This window comes from Bipolaris maydis, assembly GCF_028858645.1.
Source record: "Bipolaris maydis strain C4 unplaced genomic scaffold PSV08scaffold_17, whole genome shotgun sequence".
NCBI lineage: Eukaryota > Fungi > Ascomycota > Dothideomycetes > Pleosporales > Pleosporaceae > Bipolaris > Bipolaris maydis.
The window spans coordinates 1,120,550-1,143,830 of NW_027093873.1; the positions used below are offsets into that span (position 1 = coordinate 1,120,550).

The window sequence follows — 23,281 nt, forward strand, 5'->3', positions numbered from 1 at the left end:
AGCAGCGCCAGCGCCCCGGCCAGAGCCCAAGACGTCAAAAGGCTCAAGTCAACGTCAACCGCCAGCCCACGCCCCGTCAGCCATTAGCGACGCCTAGCCCGAGGCCGCATCGCAAGCTGCACTGCACTGCACTGCACCGCACCGCACCGCACCGCACCGCACCACACCGCGCCCGCGCCCGCACCCACAACCTGCCCCAGCCCACGCACGCGCACGTGAAGGGGCTACCGCGCCAGCAGACGCCCTCGACACGGCGCCCTCGACCACCACGACGGCATTGCCAGCCAGTCGACCCTCCAGCCCTCCTCCTGTCCCCAACACGCGCGCCCCCCAGCAGCCAGCTTCACGTTTCACCGCTGCCCATTCCTCGCCCAGTCTGTGCTCCCCAGACTGCCACTGTGTGCAGGCCCGCTGCACAGTCAGTCGGTGCTGCAAACTAAACCCGCCTGTCTCCCCGCCATCGCCCATTCGACAGCTCAACACCGCCAGTTCACGCCCACCCACACTTGGCCCTCCGCCCATTCCTGGGCCCGATAACGTAGCCCGCCAGTCCGCCTGCGCTGCTGCATACACGCCATCGCCACCCCCCAGACTCCTGCGCCCCAGATAATGGCCGCCGTAGCATCGCAGCCGCCCTACGGTCAGCAGTACCATCAACAACAGCAGCAGCAGCAACAACAACAATCGTCTGCCGCCGCCGCAGCTGCCTCGCCGGCCACCGCTCGCCGCCCCTCGCGACGGTCCAGTAATGGCGCGTCCCCCAACACGCCTTCCACGCCCCAGACTCACGACTCCGGCCTGAACACGTCCCGCGCGCAACCGACGTCCCACTCCTCGCACTCCTCGCCCGCCACCAAAAACATGTCGGCCACTGCCACCACCGCCGGCGGCCCCATGGCTCCTCCCAGGACCTCGTCGCACCGCAGCACCTCCAACGGGGCCGCCGCCTCGTCGCAGCAACGCGACGATGCTTCACAGTCGCGTCGCCGAGCAAAAGACAGCCCCCGGCAGCAAGGAAGCTCTGCCAGGTCCCAGCCCGCTCATAGCCGCTCCGCAACGGCAATTGGCCAGCCGCCCGTCAACACAAGTCTGCCTCGCGAGGAGAGTGCCGTCATAAACCGCATCGTCGTCTCAGACACGCAAGAAGACATTGCCCGCGCACAGGCCCGCCAGGGCGACGGCCCCCACGTCACTTCACCTGCCGACCTCACCCCCATAACCGGTCTGAGTCTGGTCGGCAGCGAGGGTGTCGACGACGGCGGTCGTGGAGCCGGCGGCAAAAGCCGGCAGGACCACTCCAAGTCGGAAAACGCGAAGCGGTCCAAGTTTGGCAACTACATTCTCGGTCAGACGCTCGGCGAGGGTGAGTTTGGCAAGGTCAAGATGGGATGGAAGCGAGACAGCCCCATCGAGGTTGCCATTAAGCTCATACGGCGCGAAACCCTGGGCAGCAACTCCAACCGACTGCAGAAGATTTACCGCGAAATCCACATTCTCAGAGGCCTCGACCACCCCAACATTGTCCGCCTTCACGAGATGGTCGAGACTGAGCGCCATATTGGCATTATCCTAGAATATGCGTCAGGCGGAGAATTATTCGACTACATTCTAAACCATCGTTACCTCAAGGATGGCCCGGCACGGAAGCTCTTCTCCCAGCTCATCTCCGGTGTCGGCTACCTACACCGCAAGGGCATTGTCCACCGAGATCTCAAGCTCGAGAACCTTTTACTTGACCGCAACAAGAACATCATCATCACCGACTTTGGTTTCGCAAACACCTTCGATCCCAACGATGAACTTAGCGAGGAGATTGAGTACAGGCTTGGGGATAAGGACTTTATGAAGTCACTGGGCTTGGATGGCAGCGACGCATCACGACGCGGTGATCTCATGCAGACCAGCTGCGGAAGTCCCTGTTACGCAGCGCCAGAACTCGTCGTCAGCGACTCTCTCTACACCGGCCGCAAGGTGGATGTATGGAGTTGTGGTGTCATTCTGGTACGTTTCGACTATTCCCCCTCCCCAAAATGCAACAGATGCAAGTACTAACAATATGCAGTATGCCATGTTGGCTGGCTACCTTCCCTTCGACGACGACCCAGCGAACCCCGAGGGTGACAACATCAATCTGCTCTACAAGTACATTGTATCCACTCCATTGACATTTCCCGAATACGTAACACCCCACGCAAGGGATCTCCTCAAGCGCATTCTTGTACCCGACCCACGCAAACGAGCAGATCTGTTCGAAGTCGCGCGTCATAGCTGGTTAGCCGACTATGCCCATGTGGTCGGCTTCATTACCTCGAGCAACACTCCTGCCGCCGAGGCCCAACAAGCATCTGTCTACTCAAGTAAATATTTCCATGCTTGGATTTGGTCAAAGACACATTAGTTGACATTGTACTAGAAGACACATTCGAACCACAGCCCGCCCTCGCGAGAAGCGCTTCCGTTCGCGAACCAGCAAAATCACACGCTACCTCCTCGTCCGCCCACGGTGGACTCCAGACAAAACGCGATGCGATCAACCAGCCCGCCGACAAACCCAAAGCCACTCGCGATACCAAGCGGCGAACCGTCCAAGTCGAATACGTTGCGCCGTCTTCGCAAACTGCACGCGGCGAGGCCTCTCCTCCTGCGGAAGCAGTGCCCAAGCCACGCGGAAAAGAAACCGAGGTACCGCCCACAGATGGATACCAGTCGGCCACAGGCGCTAGGCCTTCTCGCTCGTCAGGCGCTGTCCAAACGTCAAGCCGGAAGCAAGAACCTCAGCGATCCGTGTCAGATTATACGGCGTTTGGAAACGCGCCCACGTCTGCTACTCGTCCGTCTACAAGTGGTGCTCTCGGCGCTTCAAGGCTGCCCTCGCGTGGAAACTCGTACGGACAGCCATCTGTTGCGACTGTGGCTCAGACAAATGCCGAAGGTCGCTTCTCGCAACCCAAGGGCAAGCAATACTCGATATCCACACCTTATTCACAGCCACAGCACGATGCTTCGGAAGCTGCAGAGGCGCCCAACATTGGCCAGCCAAGCGCGCAACGAACACAGTCGGTGCAAATGGGACCACATGGCGCAAAGGGCACACACAGGCGTTCCAACACTGTGACCGAGACTCTTGGACGTATGACGTCCATGTTCTCTGGTCGCCAGAATTCATACACTCAGGACCCCAAAGCGTCTCTGACATCTCAAGGTTCCTATGGTTACCCTGACGATAGGAAGCAAAAGAGCTATCCCCCAACATCCATGGCAGGGCCCATTTCTAATGACAACATCAGTGCAATTACAGGTACAACCACAAACGCCAGGCCGAGCATGGAGTCGAGTCGTCGTACCTCTTTTGGCTTTTCCAGGAAGAACAACAGCAGCAGCAGCAATAACAACGCGAACAATGGCGACAACCCGAAACCGTCCCGACGCTTCTCTCTCATCCCGTCGTCCTTGTCCAGGACCTTTACGTCTCAGCGAGAGAGTGTACCCTCACAATCCTCGCACGAGCGCCGCCCCTCGAGCTCTCGCCCTCGTGCTAGCTCGCGCCCAGGAGGCATGGGCTTTGGTCGTGGCGGTTTGTCCAGGTCTCCTAGTCAGAGTACTCAGGGAAGTAACATGCCCGGCTTTTACGATGGCCACCAGGACAGGAGGAACCCGCATCTAAATGCAGCTGGTCCATCATCTGCACCACCAAACCAGACACATTTCAACGGCTACAACCAGTCGGCTCCCGAGTTTGACGAGAAGTTTCCCAACCCCCAGGAGGCCCATCCAGCTGCAAAGGTCAATCGTCCATACCAGCAACCTGGCGATGATTCAGATGGTAGCGAAACCAACGGCCGTGGTCGCATGTCAACATCGCAGCAATTTAGCCAAAGGAACACATCCAATCCTTACCCTGCAGGAATGGGAGGAGACGAAGTCAGCCAGCAACAGCAGAGAAAGGGCGTGCTACAAAAGAGCAGACGCTTTGCTGATGCTTACGACGAGCAAGGCTCTGCGAACAAGGGAAGCTCTGGCAGCTCTAAGAAGGTTATGGATTTCTTTAGGCGCATGGGCAAGCAGAGGACGAGTAGCCGTTGATTGAGAAATTGAGGTCAAGTTTTTTTTTGGTTGTCAACGATTGTGTGCAGCAGAAACACAGCAATACCTTGATTTGGGGGGCATCTGGTGAGACGGGGGGGGGGGGGGGGGGCAAAGTGGGTTGGATAAAGATTTTTTGGGTTTTGCCCCCTTTTCTGAGAGTAAGAGCAAAGAAATCATGTGTGTGTGTGTGTGTGTGTGTGTGTGCGGGGACAGTCGCTTTTTTTTTCGCAACGCTTGCTGGACAAAAGCGGGTTCGTTCGGTCCCCCAAGAAAGACGGGTTTTTTTGAGGGTTGTGTGTGTGTGTGTGTCTGTATGTTTCTTTGAGAGCGTTCAAACCAAGGGCGCAATTGGGGTGGAGGAGCAAAGGCAAAGGGCTGGACTTTGGGGGAGAGGGGGTTCTTCTTTTCTTTTCTTTTCTTCTCTTGTCTTTTTTTTTTGGGCTCTACTTGTTCTCACACCACTCTTGTTTGGACTACTGTGGGGGGTTTTTTTTTTCTCTTCTTCTTCTTTCTTCTTTCTTCTCTTGTTCAAATGTTTCCCCTCTCTCTCTCTCTCTCTCTCTCTCGTGTTTGCTGGATACCACACCCATCATCCCACGCGTCAGCGCGCTCGACGCGTACGCATACGCAATGCCGGTTTGTTTGTTTTTTTTCTTGCAACATTCATCAGCGCATTTTTTTTTTCATCTTTGGCTAACATATCTTGCTGTGCTGTGGATGGGCAAATGCCAGAGGGCTAATTTATCGTTTCTTTCTTGCATAAGAATCAGGCGTTTTTTTTTTGTTGTTGTTGTTGTTGTTGTTTGTTCTACTACTATTACTACTACTACTACTACTACGCAAACCTCCTCTGGTCCATAACTACTTTAGTTCGATTTAAATAACCTTTTTTTGGTTTCTTGTTCTTTATTTTAGTAGTAAATGAGGGAGACTTTTTTTTCGTAGGGGCGGGGGCTGCCTCTTTTATCTCCCTCTCTCTCTACTTACATCTCTATGTGTCAAAGTCTGAGACCAACCCCGTCCATGTCCAAGTGTTGAGTATGTTGTTAGTTTAATCTTTTTTTTTTTTTACTCTTTTTGGCTTCCATCTTTTTTTTCTTCCTCTCTCGTGACTATGCTAGATGCATTAAGAGAGAGAGAGAGAGGTTGAGGCGGGGTTTTCCATCTTTGATGCGAAAGTTGAAGAATAAGAAGAAAATATGTAGTGTAGTGTAGTGTGTATACAATCAATATCATCGGGCTCTTTTTTAATTTTTTCCACTATTCAGATACACAAGTGGTTTGAGAGACAGAGTTTCTTTGCTTACGTGACTTAATTATACCTTTTTTTTTTATTCTGTATTCATGCTGCTTTGGCACTGTAATTTATTTAGACGTATATGGTTCTGTTTCCTTATTTTTTCCATGAGAAATTCCCGATTCCCGCAGCTTTAGCACATTGGTGTGCAATTCTTCTACTAATCCTTTTTTTTCAAACCTGATACGCTACAAACTAAACGCATAACACATACATCAAGTCATGTGTATAACCGAGTCTTGGGGGAGGGGGGACGGGCAAACCACGTGGGTTACTCGAATCATCTTTTGCGTGGCTTTTTTTTTTCTTCAACGCAAAAAGGGGCTATTTATCGTGTTTGTCTTGTTATATGCAAATCAGCACGGAAGATTTTTAGACATTGAAAAAGACATCAATCTGTAGTATCCCTTTAAACTCATATACATGAGTAGTTTTCATGTGATCTGGAACTGTAATTGGGAAAATTGCATGCATGGTGGGATTTTAGTCCAGGTACGCATGCGTGAGTAAATGTCCTCTTAGGTGGAAAATAAAAAAGAAAAAGAAGAGGATGGTTGCATGTACGCTGTCAACACATTTTAATCAGTACCACATGACAAGTTAGTTTTTTTTTTATTAAACAAAAATGACGCTGGATTTTCTGGGAAAGGGAAGATTGTGAATGATTGAGATTAATAGTCACACACATACATAACCAAGATGTTACACAGTCCCGTGTAAATAGAAGCAAAAAGCATTCATACACATATTTCATCAAAGCAGTCACACATGAGGATGCACGAGAACAAGACTTGAATCACACAGGCCTCACGGAACAAACAGCGCACAGAAAATTCGACTTGGGATTCTTGAATTCACACTCTACTCAAAAATGACACGATTCTATAAAAACCGGGTATCATCCCTGTACAGAATTGCCCTAACTCGCGTTTTGTCTTCCCTACCACAGAAGATAATTACAATTTTCCCAAACCCCACTAAAATCTATGTTTGCAGTATGACCCAACTTCTCAAAGGGTTGCCTCTTTTATTTTTGTTTATGAAGGAGGCAATTGACCACCTTCCTTGGTCTCACCAACCGGCAGAGCGGGCTTGGTGCCACCAGCAGAGTTGAGGAAGCTGAGGTAGCAGTTCCATCCTATTGAGACCCCTTTGTGTTAGCCTCGAGTCCAGCCACTTATTAAAAAACAATAGGGGTGAATAGGGGGGTCTGTGTGCGTGACTTACCGAGCGAGATGATGTTGACAACCAAGACCCTCATGTCAGCAGGGACATACTTGAAGTTTACAAACTGGACCCAGGGCCAGATCATCAAGTTCTTTTGGTATCCAGGCACGAAAGCATCCTTGAGGCGCTGCGTGGGCGAGTTGCCCTCCATGTAGGCCATGCTGGACAAGAAGACCGTCATGTTGACGGGTGCAAAGAGGAACTGATCGCAGGCGACACGCGCAACAATGGTACCGTTCTTGGATGGCAGATTTACACGGCGCACAAGGAAACCGAACCATGTTGTGGCTGCGGGGCCGAAGATGCCTGCAGAAAGACTATTAGCAAACACGATAGACGGAGCTTGTGTTGAGAAAAGAAACGTCCTGTTCTCGACAAAGCAATTCTGGGCGACTTACATCCTCCGTAGGCGGCCATACGACCTGTCCGCATCAGATCGTGTTTGTCAAGACCTCTCCTTTCTACACCCTGCTGTGCCATTGTGTCACCCGTTGCAAAGAGCACCTATTGTATGTCAGCATTGTTCAATGCCTTGATCTATTGCGCCCCCTCCTCCCCCTTAGTCCATTCCCATGCTTGGTTCCTGAGAACAGGGCTTTTCAACACATGTTCTAGCCTTATCGTTGTCGTATTGTGCGTGGACGCAAAAGGAGATGGATTGAGGATCGAGAGGTCAAAAGGGGTAAGAGAATGCGTACCGCAGTGGTGATACTCTGCGTCAGGAGCGGTGATGTCTTCAGCTTCGATTGGTACCTGGCATCTCGATCAGCGTCGACTCTCTTGACTCTTGACCGATTATTTCAGTGCGACATACCAGCGGAACGCCATTTTGAGAAAGGTGTGCAATGTATTTGCTTAGAAGAGGAGATGCAGAGGATATATAAGCGGTCAAGGGCGACACACCGCAAGAGTTGGAAGAGTGGAGATGGCTGTGTTGGGTGTGAAAAAGAAAGTCGGACAATTGAGAAAGATAGTTTGGTCAGGTTGCGGGACCGATGATGTCGGTAGTGCAGCAGGGTCCGCGCCGCACATGGCGGTCGGGGAACTTAGCTTGACCCCTGATTCCCACCCCCCTTCTCCAGTGCAAACAATTCCTTACGCAACCGACTACAAAAAGGCCCTACTTTGTCACGGTCTAGGCCTCAAGCCACAGGGTAAAGTTTGGAAAAAGATCATAACTCAATTCAGTTTCGCGACTCGTCTGTTCATGGTGGGGTATAGTATGAGCAGACAACTAGTTACAAAATGCGAGACCTGTGTTGTACAACGGTTCTTGCATACAAGGAAAAAGAGAATAGGAAGAAGGAAAAGGAAAACAAAACAAAAGTGGCGCGGATATAGTATTACACGTGGTGCTTGGATACGACATCAGATCCCATCCAGGTCCATCTGTGTCTCGATCTCACCGCCTATCGCCCAAAGCAGATTCCAAGATGAAATAACGCCAGGCCAGCTGATCTCGTCCGGGTATGATCAGAGCTGTGCTCAGGAAACGCGGGTATCCAAGAATTCATGTCGTAATTTAATATTTTTTGTGTGCGTAAATTGGGTATGTAGAAAAGGCGACTTAATCAATCTCCATCCGTTGCGACGGGGCTGGTCCACTCAGTGATGGCATTTCTGTGCTGTATGGCTTGTCGTTTTGCACAACCTTGTTGTTGATGTGCGGCTTGAGGCCCTTGTTGAAGTTGTGTGTGCACAGACATGCCGTTACAATGGTGCAAATCAGTAGTAGAATGGTGAGGATGGCAAACGCAGTTAGAGACTTGCGGGCTGGCTTGTAGTCCTCCTGGCGGTTGATGTCGGCAACATACATTCGAATGAGCTTGAACAGGAAGTAGCCCATGCAGATAAAATAGACAATGATGATGCTAATCATGCCGGCAAAAGACTCGCGGCGGACCCACCAAGCAGCGAGGAACAAAAGGAAGAAAGTGACGACGAGGGCGGCGGCGGTAAGGGCTTGCTCTAGCTTCGTTGTGTTTTCAACCACGACGAGAAACTGTACGGTGAAGGCCAGGAAAAAGAAGAAATCAAACTTCAAAAGAGCAATATAAATCTGCAACGGTCAGCGGGGGTGCGCTCGGACAGAGTTCGTGCGTCGGGGAATTAAATACCTGGTAGGTCAGATAGCGCTTTTTCAGACGCGTATCAGCGCTGATGCGCTTGTAGATTGTCCAGGCAAACTCGTCATACAACTTCCAGGCTTCAAAGGCAAAGACGACGGTAGCGAGAGCCATGAGGCAGGGAAGAGCAATCAGCATAGGCTTGACATCTGCCCAGAAGAAGGCGGGAATGAAGGCGTTGTTGTTGAGGTCGTCGGCCGCGTCCTTGATCTGGTCGTACTGGATACCGGCGTAGACGAGGATACCGATGTTGTAGAGCACGAGGCCGATGACTTGGATAGTGTTCTTGAGGCGCAAGGCGTCCCATGTGAGGAAGAGTTGGTAGATGTAACCAAACATGAAGACGGCAAGGAACGTGGGGATGGTGTGTGTTTCGGTTGCGCCTGCGCCTTCGGCAGCGAAGTGGATCTGGGATTGGAATTTACCAAAGACATAGCTGAGGGTGTGTTAGTCGAGTGTCGGTCGAGGATGGGGGCAAGGGGGAAAAGGCGCACGATTCTAGGGCAAGGGCGATGGAGACCTGGGCAATGGCCGTGAGCATGAAAGCCCAGGTCCAGCGCGTGTTGGGAATGTACATTCTGGGTGGACGCCGGACGGGGGGCGGAAGAGTCGTGGGGAAGCCCTCACGATGGTGGTAGCCTCCAGGCTGGGTATCCAGGGTGGGCGGTTGTTGATAAGGTTGTTGGTAGGTGGTGTTAGCGTAGGGTGGGTATTTGCGGCTGAGAGGCTGGCCTCCTAGGAGGGATGTGCGGGCTTCGTGGTGAGTAATTTTGGCCGTCGTGTCAGCCGCTGGCGGCGGCTGAAAGCGTGTGGATATAGGCGTGTTTGGCGGGGAGAGGGTTGCTTTTCGGGCACAGACGAACTGTGGCAGGCGAGGACAGAGGCGGCAGGCGGTTTGTAGGGCTGCCGGGCACAGGTGAGACGCTGCGTGCGCACCGAAAGAAGAGGTGAAACCAGACGAGTCGCTTTAGGTTGGGGGGGCGTCTGGGTGTGGACGGGGCGGGCGCGCGTTGCTGAAACTAGGCAGGGCTTGGCTGTGCGGAGAGGCCGAAGACGACGAGCAGGTGCTGGCAGTGGCAGCTGGCGGCAGCAGCAGGAGGAGGAGAGGGTAAATAAGCGACGGGCTGGGGTGGGCTGCGAGGGCGAGGGGAGGTGGCAGAGACGCGGAGCGAAGGGCGGGATAAGAAAGGATGGAGTGGGAGGGAGATGGAGATGGACTAGGCAATGGAGATGATGGGGTGGTGCAGCAGAGCGAAAGTAGCGCTGGGTAGGCCGGCCAGGCGTATGCGCAGGTCGATGTGGAGACGACGACTGGGAAGGCTGACGGGGTCTGGTCGCCGTGGCCGCCGCTAGCCGGGAGCGGGTTGTTGGCGACGGTGCAGCGCTGCTAGGACCTGGCGAGTGGCGGCTTGGGCGTGCGCATTTGACTTTGCGTCTCTAATGCCGCACGGAGATGGTGGGCAGGAGGGAGCAGAGGAGAAGGGCCCTTTTTGGCGCTGGCCTAGATACTGCTGTGTAGTAAGTGCTCTGCGCGACTGGACACGCACACGGCACATGCACACGCACACGCACACGGCCTCAGCCTGGCCTGCACAGCACAAGCACACGGACTGCGCCGCCCGCTTGCTGCACCGCCCGTGGCTTGGCGCTGCTCCAGCCACACCTGCCATTGGCCGGCCGCAGACAAGAATAGCCTGCAATCTGCCGTCACTCTGCCTCCCCAACATGCACAGCCAAGATAGGCGTTGAGCCCGGCGCTGGCCAGTTGCCCCAGGAGCGTTTGCATCATCCACGACTCCACGACGCGCACTGCCCACGGCCTGCGTCTCGGCATCGCCGACAAACCGCCGCGAGAACAGCCGCGTCGTCGCGTCCAGAGAACACTCCACTGCCGCTCGACAGCCTTCCGAAGCCATCGCGCCCTGCCCGGCATGCCCTCCGGTGAGTCCATACGCTGTACGCCCACCGCAGCACCCAGCACTCGACCCGCTCACCCTCCCACAGCCGAGTCCATCCTCCAGCACGCGGCCGAACATGGCTCGCTCGACTCGTAAGTCCTCGTCCCCGTCGCGGCCGGCGCATTGGCCCAGCTAACGCCCGCCCGACTACAGAGCAGAGTGGCCTGCCACGCTGCAGTACATCCTCCAGCGCCTAGACGAGGTACCACCACCACCACCACTGCCACTGCCACCAAGGGCAGCTGCCGCTAACCCGCTCCCACAGATTGTCGCCGAATTCCCAAAGCCGCCTACGGATGCCACCCCAAACCCGCCCGCCTCTGCAATCACAGACCTGCCCTCGCGCCCAGGCACCTCCAACGCTCTCTCCAGTCAAGACTCGCATGCCACCGACAAAGAAAACGCCCCACCTGCCACTCCTCCCCGCCCGCCCGTGCCCTCCTTCTCCGCACCAGCCGAGCCTCAAGGCATTCCAGCAGACATCAACACCTTCTACTCGGCAATACGCACCACCCTCTCCAAGAACTTTCCAAAGCACCCCCCGCATACCATCCAGCGGCTCGCCGAACTCATCCTCGAGCCCAAGAAGCGCTACCGGTTCCTCCCACCTTACCTGCGCGCCCTCGACCGTGTCGTCTCCGTGTCCTCGCCCCTCACCGTGTTCCCACTCCCACAAGCCGTTCTGCCTACTGCAAGCGGCGTGCTCAATGGAGCCACATCCAGCACTACGCCCCAGCCAGCGCCCCTCGGTTCTGACGAATCGCTCGGCGGCGCCTTGCTGACCCCCATTCCCTGGCTGCAGAACCGAGGGCAGAACGAGTTGATCTCAGAGAGCACAGAGATGGTCGACGGGCCCAATGGTGCAGGCCGGATAGAGACGGTGACTGTAGGCATGCTGGCTAACACTGCGCAACCAGAGAATCCTGCAAGCGCAGCCCAGATTGCCTTGTCACACCCCGATGGCGAAACCCTGCCGTCTACTGGCCCAGTCACCCAGGGCGAACTGCTACGTCAGGAACAAGAGGCCGGAATCGTGCTCAACAATCCCCACACTATAACGTCCAACTCGGCAAAGACTACCTTTGGCGACGTGCAAGGCGGGCTTTCCATCATGGAGACGGTCGAGGGCGAGGAGGAAGTTCCGCATGCCCGTGGTCCAGAGATTATCGGAATGGAAGACACAGGGCCCCAGCAAGATGGCAAGCTCGATATTGAGGGTGCTGTTGGGAGGCCAAGTCTTGACCGCAAAACCCCAGAGCCCTCGACATCAATGGATACACACGTCAAGGACAAAGAGTCAGGCCAGGGAGGAGCACAAAATGACGATGCCAAGGGAGGTAGTGAAGAGTCTAAAGAGGGCACTGCAGCGGGAGAACAAGAAACAGAGAAACGCGACGTAGAGATGAAGTCGGATGATTAGTCGTCACCGGCTGCTCCCCCTGAGCAAGGACAGACCCTTACGGCCGAAGAAACAAGAGAGCTCATGGCTCTACTGCAGGCTTACAATCGTTCCTGAAGCACAGCATCGGTTGGGATGCATCGACGTGTCAACGTGGTTACGTTGTCCAGCTTGCTTTTTTGGGCTGGCCTTTCCAAGCGCAGTACCATATCTTTACTTAGCATTGACACGTAGTACGTAAACTACATACGTAGCTGCCGAAACATGAGATACCAAGAGCTGCTATAAATATCAGCAGGCTCCAACTGTGCCAAACTCGACTTGTTTTGGTTCTGTGTAATCCACGTAGTACTGCATACATCAAAGTGCCGCATCGAGTACAAGATTCTGACGTGTTGCCACTGCGTTACGTCGTTTGCGAACTCTGGTTTATTTCCGAGTCAGGGGCCCTGCGCATAATAGTGACAAGGGTCAGCAGGCTTTGATAGGACCGATTGCCACGCTCATACTTACACCAAGTGGATCCACTGTTTTGTTTTTAGAGCATGAAGAATGTTTGTCTTGGGCGGACTCAAATAAATGAGGTCATTCAAGGATTCGACCGTTGGAAACAAGTTGTGCACACATGTTTTGATTAGAGCGTTTTATGCAAACGGGGCATGTGGTCCTAGTACTAAAACGAACGCTTATTTTTGCGACGTTGGCAGAGTCGGTTGCTCCTTCTTCATCTGCACCTTGCCATAGCCGTACACGAGGCCACTAAAGAAGCCCAGCAAGATCGCCGTCACGCTACCAAATGTCACCGGAGCGCCGAAGAAGACAATGCCACTAATCGCAAGCGGCAGCTTGTTCAGGTACCCTACAAACGAATACGTCGTTGATGACGTTTTGCGGATGCACCATGCAGACGAGTAGGAGATGAAGATTGCGCCCAGACCAGAGTAAATCATGCCAATAACGAGGTTGGTGCGCGTTTCCACAGGGAAGTTGCGCGAGAGATTGGCCGAAGAGTAGTCTTCGGTGATGAAAGAGCAGGCGAGGAGAATGGGGAGGGAGAGCAGATTGTTGTAGTACATTGCTGTTGGAAGAGCGTTCAATTAGATTGGATCGTTCCCAAAAAAAACAAGCACGAAAAGAAGAAACAGCTAAGCGCAAGAATAGGGACGCATGGGGTAAGGACTTACTATCCCAGTCTTTGAACTGCAGCGAAGTAATGTACTTGCGTGTGCCCAGGACATAAGAGGCACTGCAGATGATGTTGAGACCCATCCAGATGTAACCTGCGTTTAGGGTTGACATGGCGTCATCTGCAGTCTGCGTCTTGTCCCCAGCGCCGCCGTGGAGGACGACTTGGATATCGGCCCAAGCCGCAATGATGGAGCTGAGTACCATGAGGCCAAAGGACAGAAGGAGCAAGGGAGTTACTTTGCCGCCGAACCACAAGACTTCCCCATAGGCAATGACGACAATGGTTAGATTCTTGAAGATTGTGTAGACGGGGACGGAAAGAAACTGGAGAGCCTTGGTGCTGGTATAGATCATGCCCACGAAGAACAAGGACACGGGGAGCCCTGGTGTCGTGTTAGTAGAGGACAAGTCATTGTCAGATTCGACATTAACACGCTTGCAGACACGTACATTTCTTGGCCTTGTCGCTTTCTACAGCAACAAGGTTGGGAATCATGCCCATCTGCTTCAGAACGAGGATTGCAGCCGTGCAAATGACAGCCTGATCACGTGTTTGTCAGCAATGTGGCATCTTTGTCTTTCTTCTTCTTGGAGTGGCATCAAGACTTGACCGCCGGAAGGCCGGGAGTTACACACCTGGATGGCTAGATATAGGAAGTTGAGGTTCCATGACGAGCCGGAGACGACATACTTATTCACCACTGTCATGCTGATTGAAGAAAAGCAGTAGGCCAGCACAGCAGCAGCAGAATGATTTTCAAGCTGCGAGATAAGGCTGCCTGTTTTTTCTTCCGCGACAGGTGTTCCGGGCTTCTGTAGGAAGGCCTCCCTCTCACTCGAGTCCCGGTCTACGTCGTTCATCTCAATGTCATCATCGTATTTTTTGCTCGCCATGATAGCTACTCGTCGCAAACTGCACTTCACGCTTAAAAGCAAAGGGTCCTATCGGAAAAGAAAAAAAAGAAAAGAATCGTGTAGAGAGTGCTGAACGCGTTGATCGCAAGTTGCTGAAAGAAAGTATGTATTACTTTGAAATTTGTATACAAGCCCCTATTATCCCAGCAACGATGCTTACCCAAACGGGTCTAGCACATTGTGTACGAATAATATCCGTGTGGCCGCGGTTGAACACGAGATAATTTCAATTTTTAGAACCCGCTAGCAAAGAGACTGCAAGGCGCAGGCTGGCATTCTAGTCTAAGGACGATATATTTGACCAGGGATACAGTGTGTAAGCATTTGGTTAGCCAAAAAACCGTTGCCATGGTTTTTAAGCTCACGACTAGTGACTGGTACCGAGTCGCCAAAAATGATTGCGCGTGCTTTTTTACCCAAATCATGTCGGCTCCCCAACAAAAGGTTGGAGGCTAAATAAAGAGTTTTCTTTTTGTACGATAGCTGCAGGTGTCATCATCTCAAGGTGTAGATAAGGCTCGTAAAGATGTTTGTCAGCTCTGGCGTTGTGAGATGATGCGAGTGCTACTCTGCGCCAAGCACGACTGCGATGCCCCTGAACAACAGCCTTTAGAAGACAACACAGGCGTCTGTGACAGTCTATTGTACGTTCTGAGGAATCGCGAATGGAATATACGCTACTACTGTTAGCAAAGGAAAAGCAGATGTAAAGCAGATCTGCGCTGCACCTACCGTCAATGTTGAGGCAGGAAGCTTGGGCCGGGGCCTGTCGACCTCCCGGGACTCGTTGATAGCACTCAAACAACAGACATTACCAGCCACCCAACACCGCATAATTGTCCTGCGCCCATCCATTAGATCATCTCTTATACTCTACATACGCTTTGTGTCGGACTCCAGTCGCTATTGATTGTCATATCGCTACAATGGACGCCAAGGAACCACTACTCCCATCGGATCCTCCACCCTCGTACGAAGATGCACGCAAATCGCCTCTTGCCCACAACAGATCAGCCTCGGGCGCAGCGCCAGGCAAAAGACCGCCCCCCGGCCCTCCGCCACCACTCAGCTTACCCGCGCTGAACCAACTGAGGGGATCCAGGGTCGTCCTTGCAAGCAAATCACCAAGAAGGAGACAGCTGCTTGCGCAGGTATGTAGCCTGACGCCTGCTGCCTCACACGCATGCAACGAATGTGCTGACATCAAAGTAGCTTGGCCTGACCAAGATCGATGTATGTCCTTCGCAGTTTGCCGAGAACCTCGACCACTCCATGGGCGCGCTGAACTATGTGCTTGAAACCGCGTCCGCCAAAGCGCTCGATGTCTACAAAGCCGAACTCAACAATGAAGAACGCGGCGAGCCGGCAATTGTCATTTCAGCCGATACTATTATAGTTTCTCACGATGGGCGAATACTGGAAAAGCCACGGAGCGAGGCACATCACATTGGCATGCTGAAGATGCTGAGAGATCAGGGCGAGCACAAGGTCATGACAGCTGTGGTGGTAATGAAGCCGCTGGAGTCGGCCGTAGTGCCGGGCTATGCTATGAAGACGCACATTGAGGAAACGACCGTCAGATTCGATCCTAACGGTAAGTTGCCTTCTCTTGAGAGATGTACAGGCGGCATGGCTGACAAATGATAGTGACGGATGAGCTTATTCTTGCATATGTAAGAACACGCGACGGAAATGACAAGGCAGGCGGATATGGCATCCAGACGGCTGGTTCGGTGCTCATTGAACGCATAGAGGGCTCATACGACAACGTGGTGGGACTGCCGCTTAGGGCTACTCTTAGGCTTATCGAGAATGTCATGCAGCCCGAGGAGGAAGAAAGCGACGGGGATTTCTTTGTTGATAGTAAAGAGGAGGAAGATGACTAGTCGCATGTCTCGACATGCTCTTGTGGTATCCATCTTGTGCAAAGGGGCCGTGGCTGGTCCAGGGTTAAAGCACTCCGGGCATGAATGATAGAATCATGGACGTGCATGTGTATGCAGAATACAAATACCACATATGCGTCGTACTGCAAGCTTGACTAGATGTTGGGCGAATAGTTTGCCCATTTCGGATTGTGAGTTGTACCGCATGTGTACCCACGCGGACCAAACAAGCGCCGTCGGCTCACTGCAGGCGCGGTCAGCTTTGACCGACTCTAGTGTAGACTATTGGATGTTTGAGACAAGAAGCTATTGCTAAGCTTTGTGTATGGTCAGAACTTTGTTGTGACACTCGCACTCCGGACTCACCGCTTGAGGTGGACAGAGAGAGAGAGGGTCCTTTTGCTCAACCCCTCCATTACCAATCACTGCCCCACTTGCCTCGGCTCATCAGCCCTACCCTCTCGACGGGCACCTTTCCGTAGCCGGTAACTCCCCGGCGCGACGCTCGTCATGGCTTCGTGTCTTCCATTGCTGTCTTGAAGATTCTGCAACTTCGACATGTCTCATCCCTCCATATCGAGACACCTTCCTTGCACAGCAACGACTAGGCCCCGCCACTTGCCGGAAACTGCCCGAAATGCCCTGTTGTGCAAGGACATGCCCCGGCACCAGCGGCCCTAGATTACAGATACAGATGATGCAAGAAGGATATTTTTTTTCGGCCGTGAAATCATTTGTTTGCTTGGTATTACGTTCTACTGCCACTATATAGGTGCTCGTTGCTGCCCGTCTTTTTTTTTTAACCTCATATCACATCAATCCAGTTTCAACCTCTTGCAGCAACAACAACCTCTGTTCTTTTTTTTTGATAACTACCCAATCTAGGATTATATTTTTATTCAAATACTTTGACAAAAAACACCTACATCACACGACTTAGTAGTTACACAACTTCACCATGGTTCAGAACAAGGGTCTCATTTTCAAGAAGGTGCCTGAGGGCTGGCCAAAGCCTGGCGAGGACATTGCCATTGAAGACCGCCCAATCGACCTCAACCAGGACCTGCCCGAGGGCTCTATTCTCGTCAAGAACTTTTATGCCTCGTTCGACCCTTACCAGCGTGGACGCATGCGTGCTGCCGGAACAAAGTCATACTCTCCTCCGTTTGAGCTGGGCAAGCCCATGACCAACCGCTCCATCTTCAAGGTTGTCAAGTCCAACAACCAAAAGTTCAGCGAGGGCGAGACGCTGATTACCATGAGCGTCACCCCCATTGAGGAGTACTCTGTTCTCGACAAGGCCGCGGTCGATCTCTGCAAGAAGCTCGAGAATCCCTACAACCTGGATCCCAAGTACTTCCTCGGTCCGCTCGGCATGCCCGGTCTGACGGCCTGGTCGTCCTTCTACGAGATTGGACAGCCCAAGAAGGGCGAAACAATCTTCATCTCCGCCGCCTCGGGCGCCGTCGGCCAGCTCGTCGGCCAGCTCGCCAAGCACGAGGGCCTCACCGTCATCGGCAGCGTCGGCGACGACAAGAAGCTCGACTTCATCACCAACGACCTCAAGTTCGACTCGGGCTTCAACTACAAGAAGGAGAAGCCCGCCGATGCCCTCGCCCGCCTCGCCCCCAACGGCATCGACATCTACTACGAGAACGTCGGTGGCGAGCAACTCGAGGCCGCCATCAACGCCATGAACACTTTCGGCCGCATCATCGCCTGCGGTATGATCTCCCAGTACAACTCCAAGCCCGACGAACTCTACCCCATCCGCAACCTCATGAACATCGTCACCAAGCGCATCACCATGCGCGGCTTCATCGTCGGCGACGCAAACATGGGCCCCAAGCACGCCAAGGACCACCAGGAGAAGCTCCAAACGTGGCTCGCCGATGGTACCTTCAAGGCCCAGATCAGCGTCACCGAGGGCATCGACAATGCCGTCGACGGCTTCCTGGGTATGCTCGAGGGAAAGAACTTTGGAAAGGCAGTCCTGCAGATTGCCGATTTGACAAAGGAGTCGTAAATTTTTAAAACTCCCTTTCCTCAGGTTGATTCTGCACCCTCCCCCCACCCTTCATTTTTTTTTTCTCTTTGTTTAGTTAGCGATACTATCGGCATCATAGATGAATGACCGTTGGCTGTAGAGATGAAATGAATCAATGTAAAAACAAACAAAAGACATTAATAAGCACAACGTTTGTAACCACATTGTCTCTTTTTTTGGCGGGGCGCGAAAAGTGACGTCATCTAGTGAATGGAGAGAAATGGAGTGGACGCCACATATAGCTTTCATTTGACGTCATCGTATGGGAAATGTCGTAAAAAAAAAACAAGTGCTTGATTACTTCCATCAAAGAACCACAAGAGGTCAAGGCTTATTGACAAAATGAGGTAGCCCCCCTTTCTCAAGGCGGATCAAGTTCAAAAAAAGACGGCTCTTGTTTCTAACCTCAAATTGGCTCGATCAATTCCATGTACGCTTTCCAAGAAACGAAAAAGAGAAATGTACACTTAAAGTCGAAGTTCCTGCTTGGACCGAGCAAGTCAAAGTGGCCAAGTCCGATGACATTCGGACACGGAGTCTGTAAAAAAAAGAAGAGAAGAACTCCCATATTGCCCTAAAAGCTATTACCCGCCCATCAATTATGCAACCATCAAACCCAAACATAGGAGAGAGAGAAAGTGAGAGTCTGGTTTGACATGTCTTGAGAGAATATGAAACCCCGGTTATGTAATACAAAGATAGAAAAGAAATAAAGATATGACTTTTGAGAAAAAAAGGGTACACGCCATGTGATGGCGATTGCGACTACTACAAGTGATCTCCGGAGTGTGTTGCCAATTGGCCTGAATGTTCTCATATGCCAATTCGTGTTCCAGTCTTGCACCAATGTTCCTTATGCTTTCTTGGTTTAAACAATGCCGCTCATGCAGCGCTCAGCGCATGCACAACCAACACTGGTACAATTGCCGCAATGACAAGGCTTATGTTAACTGCGATGCCTGCAATAAGCGCCATCCTCTTCGAATATGGCGTGCAGTGACCAAGATGACCGTCCGTCATTGAAGCGATGACACTGTCTCCCATGAAGCGAAAGAGAATGATAGCCGGTGGAAGCACGCAAAACGCCGCGAATATCATCCAAGAAAGCTTGCGCCTTCTTTCTTCATCTTCAGGGTTAATTTTACGTTCTACACAGAGCAAGTGAGGCGAGTGTATGTAGCCAGTAGTGCTTCGAGAGTTAGCTGGGTAAATCTCGAGACTGGGAAATGAACGATGTAGAGGTGTGTTCGTATCACTAGTCGATGGACGATCGCCACCCACAATGTGCGTGATATGAGTGCGTTTTGTCGAAGAAGTTGATCGAGCTTCAGGCGATAGAAACATTTCTCGTAGTTTTGTCTGACCTGGTACAGCAGACCGACTCGTGCGACGTTGACTTCGTACAAAAGTAGTCGAGTTCCGTAGGTCCCGACAACCATCAAGAGGCGAATAGGCCTCTTGCGCTTGTCTCAATGCCTTTGAACTAGGGAAGAGAGTCATCTCAGATGACGCCCGGCTATGATTTGGCCCATGAGTTGATTGACGCTGGCTTATCCGCGTGACACTGCCAGTAGCAGGAAATGGCGATGCATAAAACCCAGTATAGTCCGAACGGGAGCTTTGTCGGCCAACCGTCGAACTTTGTCTCACACTGGGACTGCTAGTGCTTGTAACACTCCTAATTGTTTTGCGTGGACTGGTTTCGCGAGGAGTCTCGGTAAGCTTGCCTTTTGAATCGATAATTGAGAGTTTCTTAAGCATGGTTTGCCGTCCTTGACCGATGGGACCACCTGGAGCGCTTGACATGTATGCCGGATCTTGATTTTCAGGCACATTTGATTGAGGAGCATGCGCTGGTGGCTGCTCATCGATGATGATGTTCTCATTAGGACCAGAAGCCAATAGTTCTTGTGTCTCTTTGTCACCGAAGGCATATAGGTTCGCCGGCCGAGCGGGTAATGGAGAGGAAGAAGTGTTGGGAGCAGCGCGCATGTCTGAGCGGATATTCAATTCAGGAGGCGAAGACCTGAAAGGGTGAGAGTGCTGATTAAGGATCGGACTTGGGTGATTATAGTAGTTTGATCGGGCTGGTGACTGAGGCTGTTTTACCCAAGATGGGAGTGAGCCATCCGAATTCAATCCAAGACTATTACGCGTTCCCCCATCGCTGCTATAGTCTGCGATACTGTCGAGCGACCCGTGGTCCTTTGAGTCTCTACTGTTGCCACCGACTGTCTCCCAATCATCTTGCTCTTCCACAGCGGCTGGATCGTCATCATCCAAAGATCTGTTGATCACTGTTTTGTTTAGCAGCTGGCTACCCGAGTTACGTCTGGACCAGATGGCTGGAATCTTGTTGTCGATTCTTTGTTGGTTCACTGTATCTTGGAAGATTTGTTCAGCCTGATCAAGAGCTTCCTTGGGAGTGTTGGGACTACCGGCCTCGACTTGTGAGTACGAAGAGGAGGGCCCGAGAGGGTTGATTTTTGGTTGAGAGAATGTCGAAGAATGCTCCAGAGTCTGCATCAGATTAGGCTGTGTAAGATCTTCGTCACCAGAGACATTTAGAAGATCGCGTGTATCTCCATAAGAGTCGGCTGATTCGTTTGAATTTATCCCAGAAATTCCCGAAGTAGAAGGGAAGCAGAAAGATTCATAATACTCGAAAGCTGGCGCGAGTGGTGGTACCTCGTTTGGAGGCAAGCCCGAAGAATGAGCAAACACAGATTGTTCTTGGAAACCATTGTTGACTTCTTGCAATGCAGGTTGTTGTGTTCCGCGTTCCAATGAATTGGCATTGTTGTTGCGATTGTTCACAAGGCCCTGCTGGTAACTTGACACGCGACGATCATCTCTAGTGTAGATTGACGAGCTTGGATAAATCGAGTCCATGTCATCATAGTAGGGTTTGGTCAAGCCGCTTTCCTCCAAAGGCAGTGCCTTTGAAGTGGGCCTTGGCTCTAATTGCCTGGCATTATCGTCCGGTAACATTGACGAAAGCGGCTGTGTCTCATATCGTTCTATCGAATACCTCCGTGACAGCTCTGCCTCACCCTGTCCCGGAGAGAAGGCTGGAAAGCCCTCAGGGGACATTGGACCAAGAGGTGTCATGGGAGACATTGGATCGACTGGGTCATAAGAGGTCTCAGGTATGGAGATATGTGGTCGAAAGGATCCTGGAAATTCCAAGTTCATGCTCATTGTCTCCGTGCTCACTTTTCGATTGTGAACTTCCTGTAGCTCCTCATCTTGGGACCTTAATGGTGCTTTGCTCAATCGCTGTGTCAAGCTACGAGTCAGACCTTTGAGAGAGAAGCGCGAATCACGTGCAGGCGTTTTCATAAACAGAGGAGAGGGTATATCGGCAGAGTCTGGGCTGTACATGGGAGACGTATACGAAGAGGAATTCGGGCTGAGAGCTGCGGGCGTTGGAGGAGCTGGAATATCCGTATTTGACTGATTGGGAGAGTCTGTGGGACGTCGCAGAATACCTGCGTGCGCTGCATGGAAGTCTCCATACACAGCTCGCTTGGGAGCCATCTGATGCTCTAGTAAGCCAAGTCCTAAGAAAGATTGAATATCTCGTACCTCTGAAAAGGCGTTGTCGGAAGTGGGCACAGGGAAGTAGTCACTCGAATCGAAGTCCCGCGAGGGAGTGACAATATTGTGCAATAATAGGGAGTCGCGGGGATTTACCAAATCGAACGAGGCACCCCGGTAGTGAATGGTTGCAGGTGTTGTGGGTGGCGTTGCAGGCTTGTTGGCTGCGAAATTTTGTGGGTTCACATGGACGGGCTCTCTTTCGTCTAGCGATGGAGAGGGTGATGAGTCCGCTCGGTGAGGTGGCTGTGGGAATCGCGATAGCGAAAATGACGAATGCGTTTTTGTTGTTCGTGCGTCACTCCAACGTGTGCGATCTATGGACAGGCTCGGCGTAGCCGGAGGCGGTTGTAGTGTTTGTGAAGGTTCTACATCCACAGGGGAAGGAGGAAATGGAGCCAAGCCTGTAATGGCAGGCGGTCTCGGTAACCTCTTTCTCGAGTTAAAGTAACGTACCTTGCTAGAGGAGCTGGTAGTCGACAAGCTTGATATGCTACCTGTCTGTTGGCGAGGTTCAGTCGACTGCGCTCGAAATGGTAGCTCGGGTCGCGTTTGTTGATGGAAAGCATGCAAAGACGGTTTCAGTTGATGGGCTGACTGGGAAAAGTGAAGAGAGCGTTGTGGTAGACCGGAGTCTGGCCAAGTCGAGGGCGACACTGAAGCAGCGCGCTCAATATCGCTCAGTGCAGGCGCTGCAGGTTTCCTCCGGAGAGTTTTGCCTGGCGGTGGCGTTTCCTTGCGGGCGAGCGTAGGCGTGTGCTGTTGCTTGCGGTATTCGTGAATAGTGAGTGTGTGAATCGGGGTCCGTGAGGAGACTGTGGAAGTGAGTGAGTGGTGCGGGGAGTGAACTGGCGTCATAGGATTGCCAGTGTGCAGCCGCGGTGAAGCCCGATCAGAAGCCCACGGCGACTGTGAATGGGGGTAGAAGGCCGCCATATTCAGCTTGTATGAAATTTGTTTAGGTAGACTTTCCCCGATGACGAACTTGCACTGCTATTGATGTCGCGAAGGTTTATGGGCTCTTGATCGGTTGTTTGTCTTGGATATCGAACTTGATGAAAGCGCCAGCGAACCCATGGCGGAATCTACGCCATGGCAATGGGCTACAGTAATCGGAACCGAAGACTCTGGGTATCTTATCAGCCCTGCATATTCTCCATCATACGTGTAGTGTCCGACTAACCTCGACTGCCTTCGAACGTAAAACTGGTCACCGTACCGACAAGGACCAAATTTTGAGACTTATCGTTAGGCTAGTCCAAGATGAGAGTGCAGTAACGCCTATTTCTGCCTACGCCTTTCTTGTTACGCTGCGATGACGTGAAGCGTATGTTTGTAGGATTGAGCGACGTCAGAGGAAGCAACGATTTGGGACGAATGTTCAGCAGCAAAGGCAAGGGAAGAAGGGAGCATTAAATTCAGGATCAACAGAAAAGAAGAAAGACTACAGGTGTTTGCTAGAGAGGAGAAGCGGAAGAAGGCGACGAGGAAAGAGCGCTGCACGACGACGACCTGGCGAGCGAGAGAAGAGGAAGGCACGACGGCGTGGTAG

The 23,281-nt window shown here is 52.3% G+C and overlaps 9 protein-coding genes across 9 annotated transcripts; 5 read left to right on the forward strand and 4 right to left on the reverse strand.

Moving 5' to 3' along the window:
- Positions 1-609: 609 nt before the first annotated feature.
- PSV08DRAFT_232450 (uncharacterized protein) lies at positions 610-4,117 on the forward strand (the record flags this gene model as incomplete). The annotated part of the gene is made up of 3 exons (XM_014218470.2): positions 610-2,001; positions 2,063-2,357; positions 2,414-4,117. The coding sequence occupies 3 exons, from the start codon at positions 610-612 to the stop codon at positions 4,081-4,083; spliced, it is 3,357 nt and encodes a 1,118-aa protein (XP_014073945.1). The 3' UTR covers positions 4,084-4,117.
- A 599-nt stretch (positions 4,118-4,716) lies between these two features.
- PSV08DRAFT_340373 (uncharacterized protein) lies at positions 4,717-4,947 on the forward strand (the record flags this gene model as incomplete). The annotated part of the gene is made up of 1 exon (XM_066092763.1): positions 4,717-4,947. The coding sequence occupies one exon, from the start codon at positions 4,717-4,719 to the stop codon at positions 4,945-4,947; it is 231 nt and encodes a 76-aa protein (XP_065948045.1).
- A 1,269-nt stretch (positions 4,948-6,216) lies between these two features.
- PSV08DRAFT_340375 (uncharacterized protein) lies at positions 6,217-7,543 on the reverse strand. Its single transcript, XM_014218471.2, has 5 exons — positions 7,425-7,543; positions 7,309-7,363; positions 7,009-7,114; positions 6,611-6,916; positions 6,217-6,521 (listed from the first exon to the last, which is right to left on the reverse strand). The coding sequence occupies exons 1-5, from the start codon at positions 7,436-7,438 to the stop codon at positions 6,421-6,423; spliced, it is 582 nt and encodes a 193-aa protein (XP_014073946.1). The 5' UTR covers positions 7,439-7,543; the 3' UTR covers positions 6,217-6,420.
- Positions 7,544-7,771: 228 nt separating this feature from the next.
- Positions 7,772-9,320, reverse strand: PSV08DRAFT_211722 (uncharacterized protein). The gene is made up of 3 exons (XM_014218472.1): positions 9,231-9,320; positions 8,728-9,172; positions 7,772-8,669 (listed from the first exon to the last, which is right to left on the reverse strand). The coding sequence occupies exons 1-3, from the start codon at positions 9,311-9,313 to the stop codon at positions 8,178-8,180; spliced, it is 1,020 nt and encodes a 339-aa protein (XP_014073947.1). The 5' UTR covers positions 9,314-9,320; the 3' UTR covers positions 7,772-8,177.
- A 1,347-nt stretch (positions 9,321-10,667) lies between these two features.
- Positions 10,668-12,114, forward strand: PSV08DRAFT_375040 (uncharacterized protein; the record flags this gene model as incomplete). The annotated part of the gene is made up of 3 exons (XM_014218441.1): positions 10,668-10,677; positions 10,741-10,786; positions 10,848-12,114. 3 exons carry the CDS (start codon positions 10,668-10,670, stop codon positions 12,112-12,114), a joined length of 1,323 nt encoding a protein of 440 aa, XP_014073916.1.
- Positions 12,115-12,710: 596 nt separating this feature from the next.
- PSV08DRAFT_340431 (uncharacterized protein) lies at positions 12,711-14,287 on the reverse strand. Its single transcript, XM_014218473.2, has 4 exons — positions 13,918-14,287; positions 13,732-13,822; positions 13,278-13,664; positions 12,711-13,171 (listed from the first exon to the last, which is right to left on the reverse strand). Exons 1-4 carry the CDS (start codon positions 14,173-14,175, stop codon positions 12,780-12,782), a joined length of 1,128 nt encoding a protein of 375 aa, XP_014073948.2. The 5' UTR covers positions 14,176-14,287; the 3' UTR covers positions 12,711-12,779.
- Positions 14,288-14,995: 708 nt separating this feature from the next.
- On the forward strand, positions 14,996-16,225 carry PSV08DRAFT_340444 (Maf-like protein-domain-containing protein). Its single transcript, XM_014218474.1, has 3 exons — positions 14,996-15,347; positions 15,409-15,790; positions 15,844-16,225. Exons 1-3 carry the CDS (start codon positions 15,123-15,125, stop codon positions 16,080-16,082), a joined length of 846 nt encoding a protein of 281 aa, XP_014073949.1. The 5' UTR covers positions 14,996-15,122; the 3' UTR covers positions 16,083-16,225.
- Positions 16,226-17,040: 815 nt separating this feature from the next.
- On the forward strand, positions 17,041-18,108 carry PSV08DRAFT_232465 (uncharacterized protein; the record flags this gene model as incomplete). Its single annotated transcript, XM_014218475.1, has 1 exon — positions 17,041-18,108. One exon carries the CDS (start codon positions 17,041-17,043, stop codon positions 18,106-18,108), a length of 1,068 nt encoding a protein of 355 aa, XP_014073950.1.
- A 903-nt stretch (positions 18,109-19,011) lies between these two features.
- Positions 19,012-22,665, reverse strand: PSV08DRAFT_382732 (uncharacterized protein; the record flags this gene model as incomplete). The annotated part of the gene is made up of 2 exons (XM_014218476.1): positions 19,012-21,669; positions 21,718-22,665. The coding sequence occupies 2 exons, from the start codon at positions 22,663-22,665 to the stop codon at positions 19,012-19,014; spliced, it is 3,606 nt and encodes a 1,201-aa protein (XP_014073951.1).
- Positions 22,666-23,281: the final 616 nt, after the last annotated feature.

Excerpts from the sequence above, each read along its gene's own strand:
- PSV08DRAFT_340375 (XM_014218471.2), bottom strand. Across the intron at positions 7,115-7,308 it reads CGCAGAGTATCACCACTGCG|GTGCTCTTTGCAACGGGTGA; the intron begins GTACGCATTCTC and ends GACATACAATAG. Across the intron at positions 6,917-7,008 it reads TATGGCCGCCTACGGAGGAT|GCATCTTCGGCCCCGCAGCC; the intron begins GTAAGTCGCCCA and ends GTCTTTCTGCAG.
- PSV08DRAFT_340444 (XM_014218474.1), top strand. The coding sequence starts at position 15,123 with ATGGACGCCAAGGAACCACTACTCCCATCGGATCCTCCACCCTCGTAC. Across the intron at positions 15,348-15,408 it reads GGAGACAGCTGCTTGCGCAG|CTTGGCCTGACCAAGATCGA; the intron begins GTATGTAGCCTG and ends ACATCAAAGTAG. Across the intron at positions 15,791-15,843 it reads CGTCAGATTCGATCCTAACG|TGACGGATGAGCTTATTCTT; the intron begins GTAAGTTGCCTT and ends GACAAATGATAG.
- PSV08DRAFT_340431 (XM_014218473.2), bottom strand. The coding sequence starts at position 14,175 with ATGGCGAGCAAAAAATACGATGATGACATTGAGATGAACGACGTAGAC. Across the intron at positions 13,823-13,917 it reads TCCTATATCTAGCCATCCAG|GCTGTCATTTGCACGGCTGC; the intron begins GTGTGTAACTCC and ends ACACGTGATCAG. Across the intron at positions 13,172-13,277 it reads GCAGTTCAAAGACTGGGATA|CAATGTACTACAACAATCTG; the intron begins GTAAGTCCTTAC and ends CTCTTCCAACAG.
- PSV08DRAFT_211722 (XM_014218472.1), bottom strand. The coding sequence starts at position 9,313 with ATGTACATTCCCAACACGCGCTGGACCTGGGCTTTCATGCTCACGGCC. Across the intron at positions 9,173-9,230 it reads ATCGCCCTTGCCCTAGAATC|CTATGTCTTTGGTAAATTCC; the intron begins GTGCGCCTTTTC and ends ACACACCCTCAG. Across the intron at positions 8,670-8,727 it reads AGCGCTATCTGACCTACCAG|ATTTATATTGCTCTTTTGAA; the intron begins GTATTTAATTCC and ends TGACCGTTGCAG.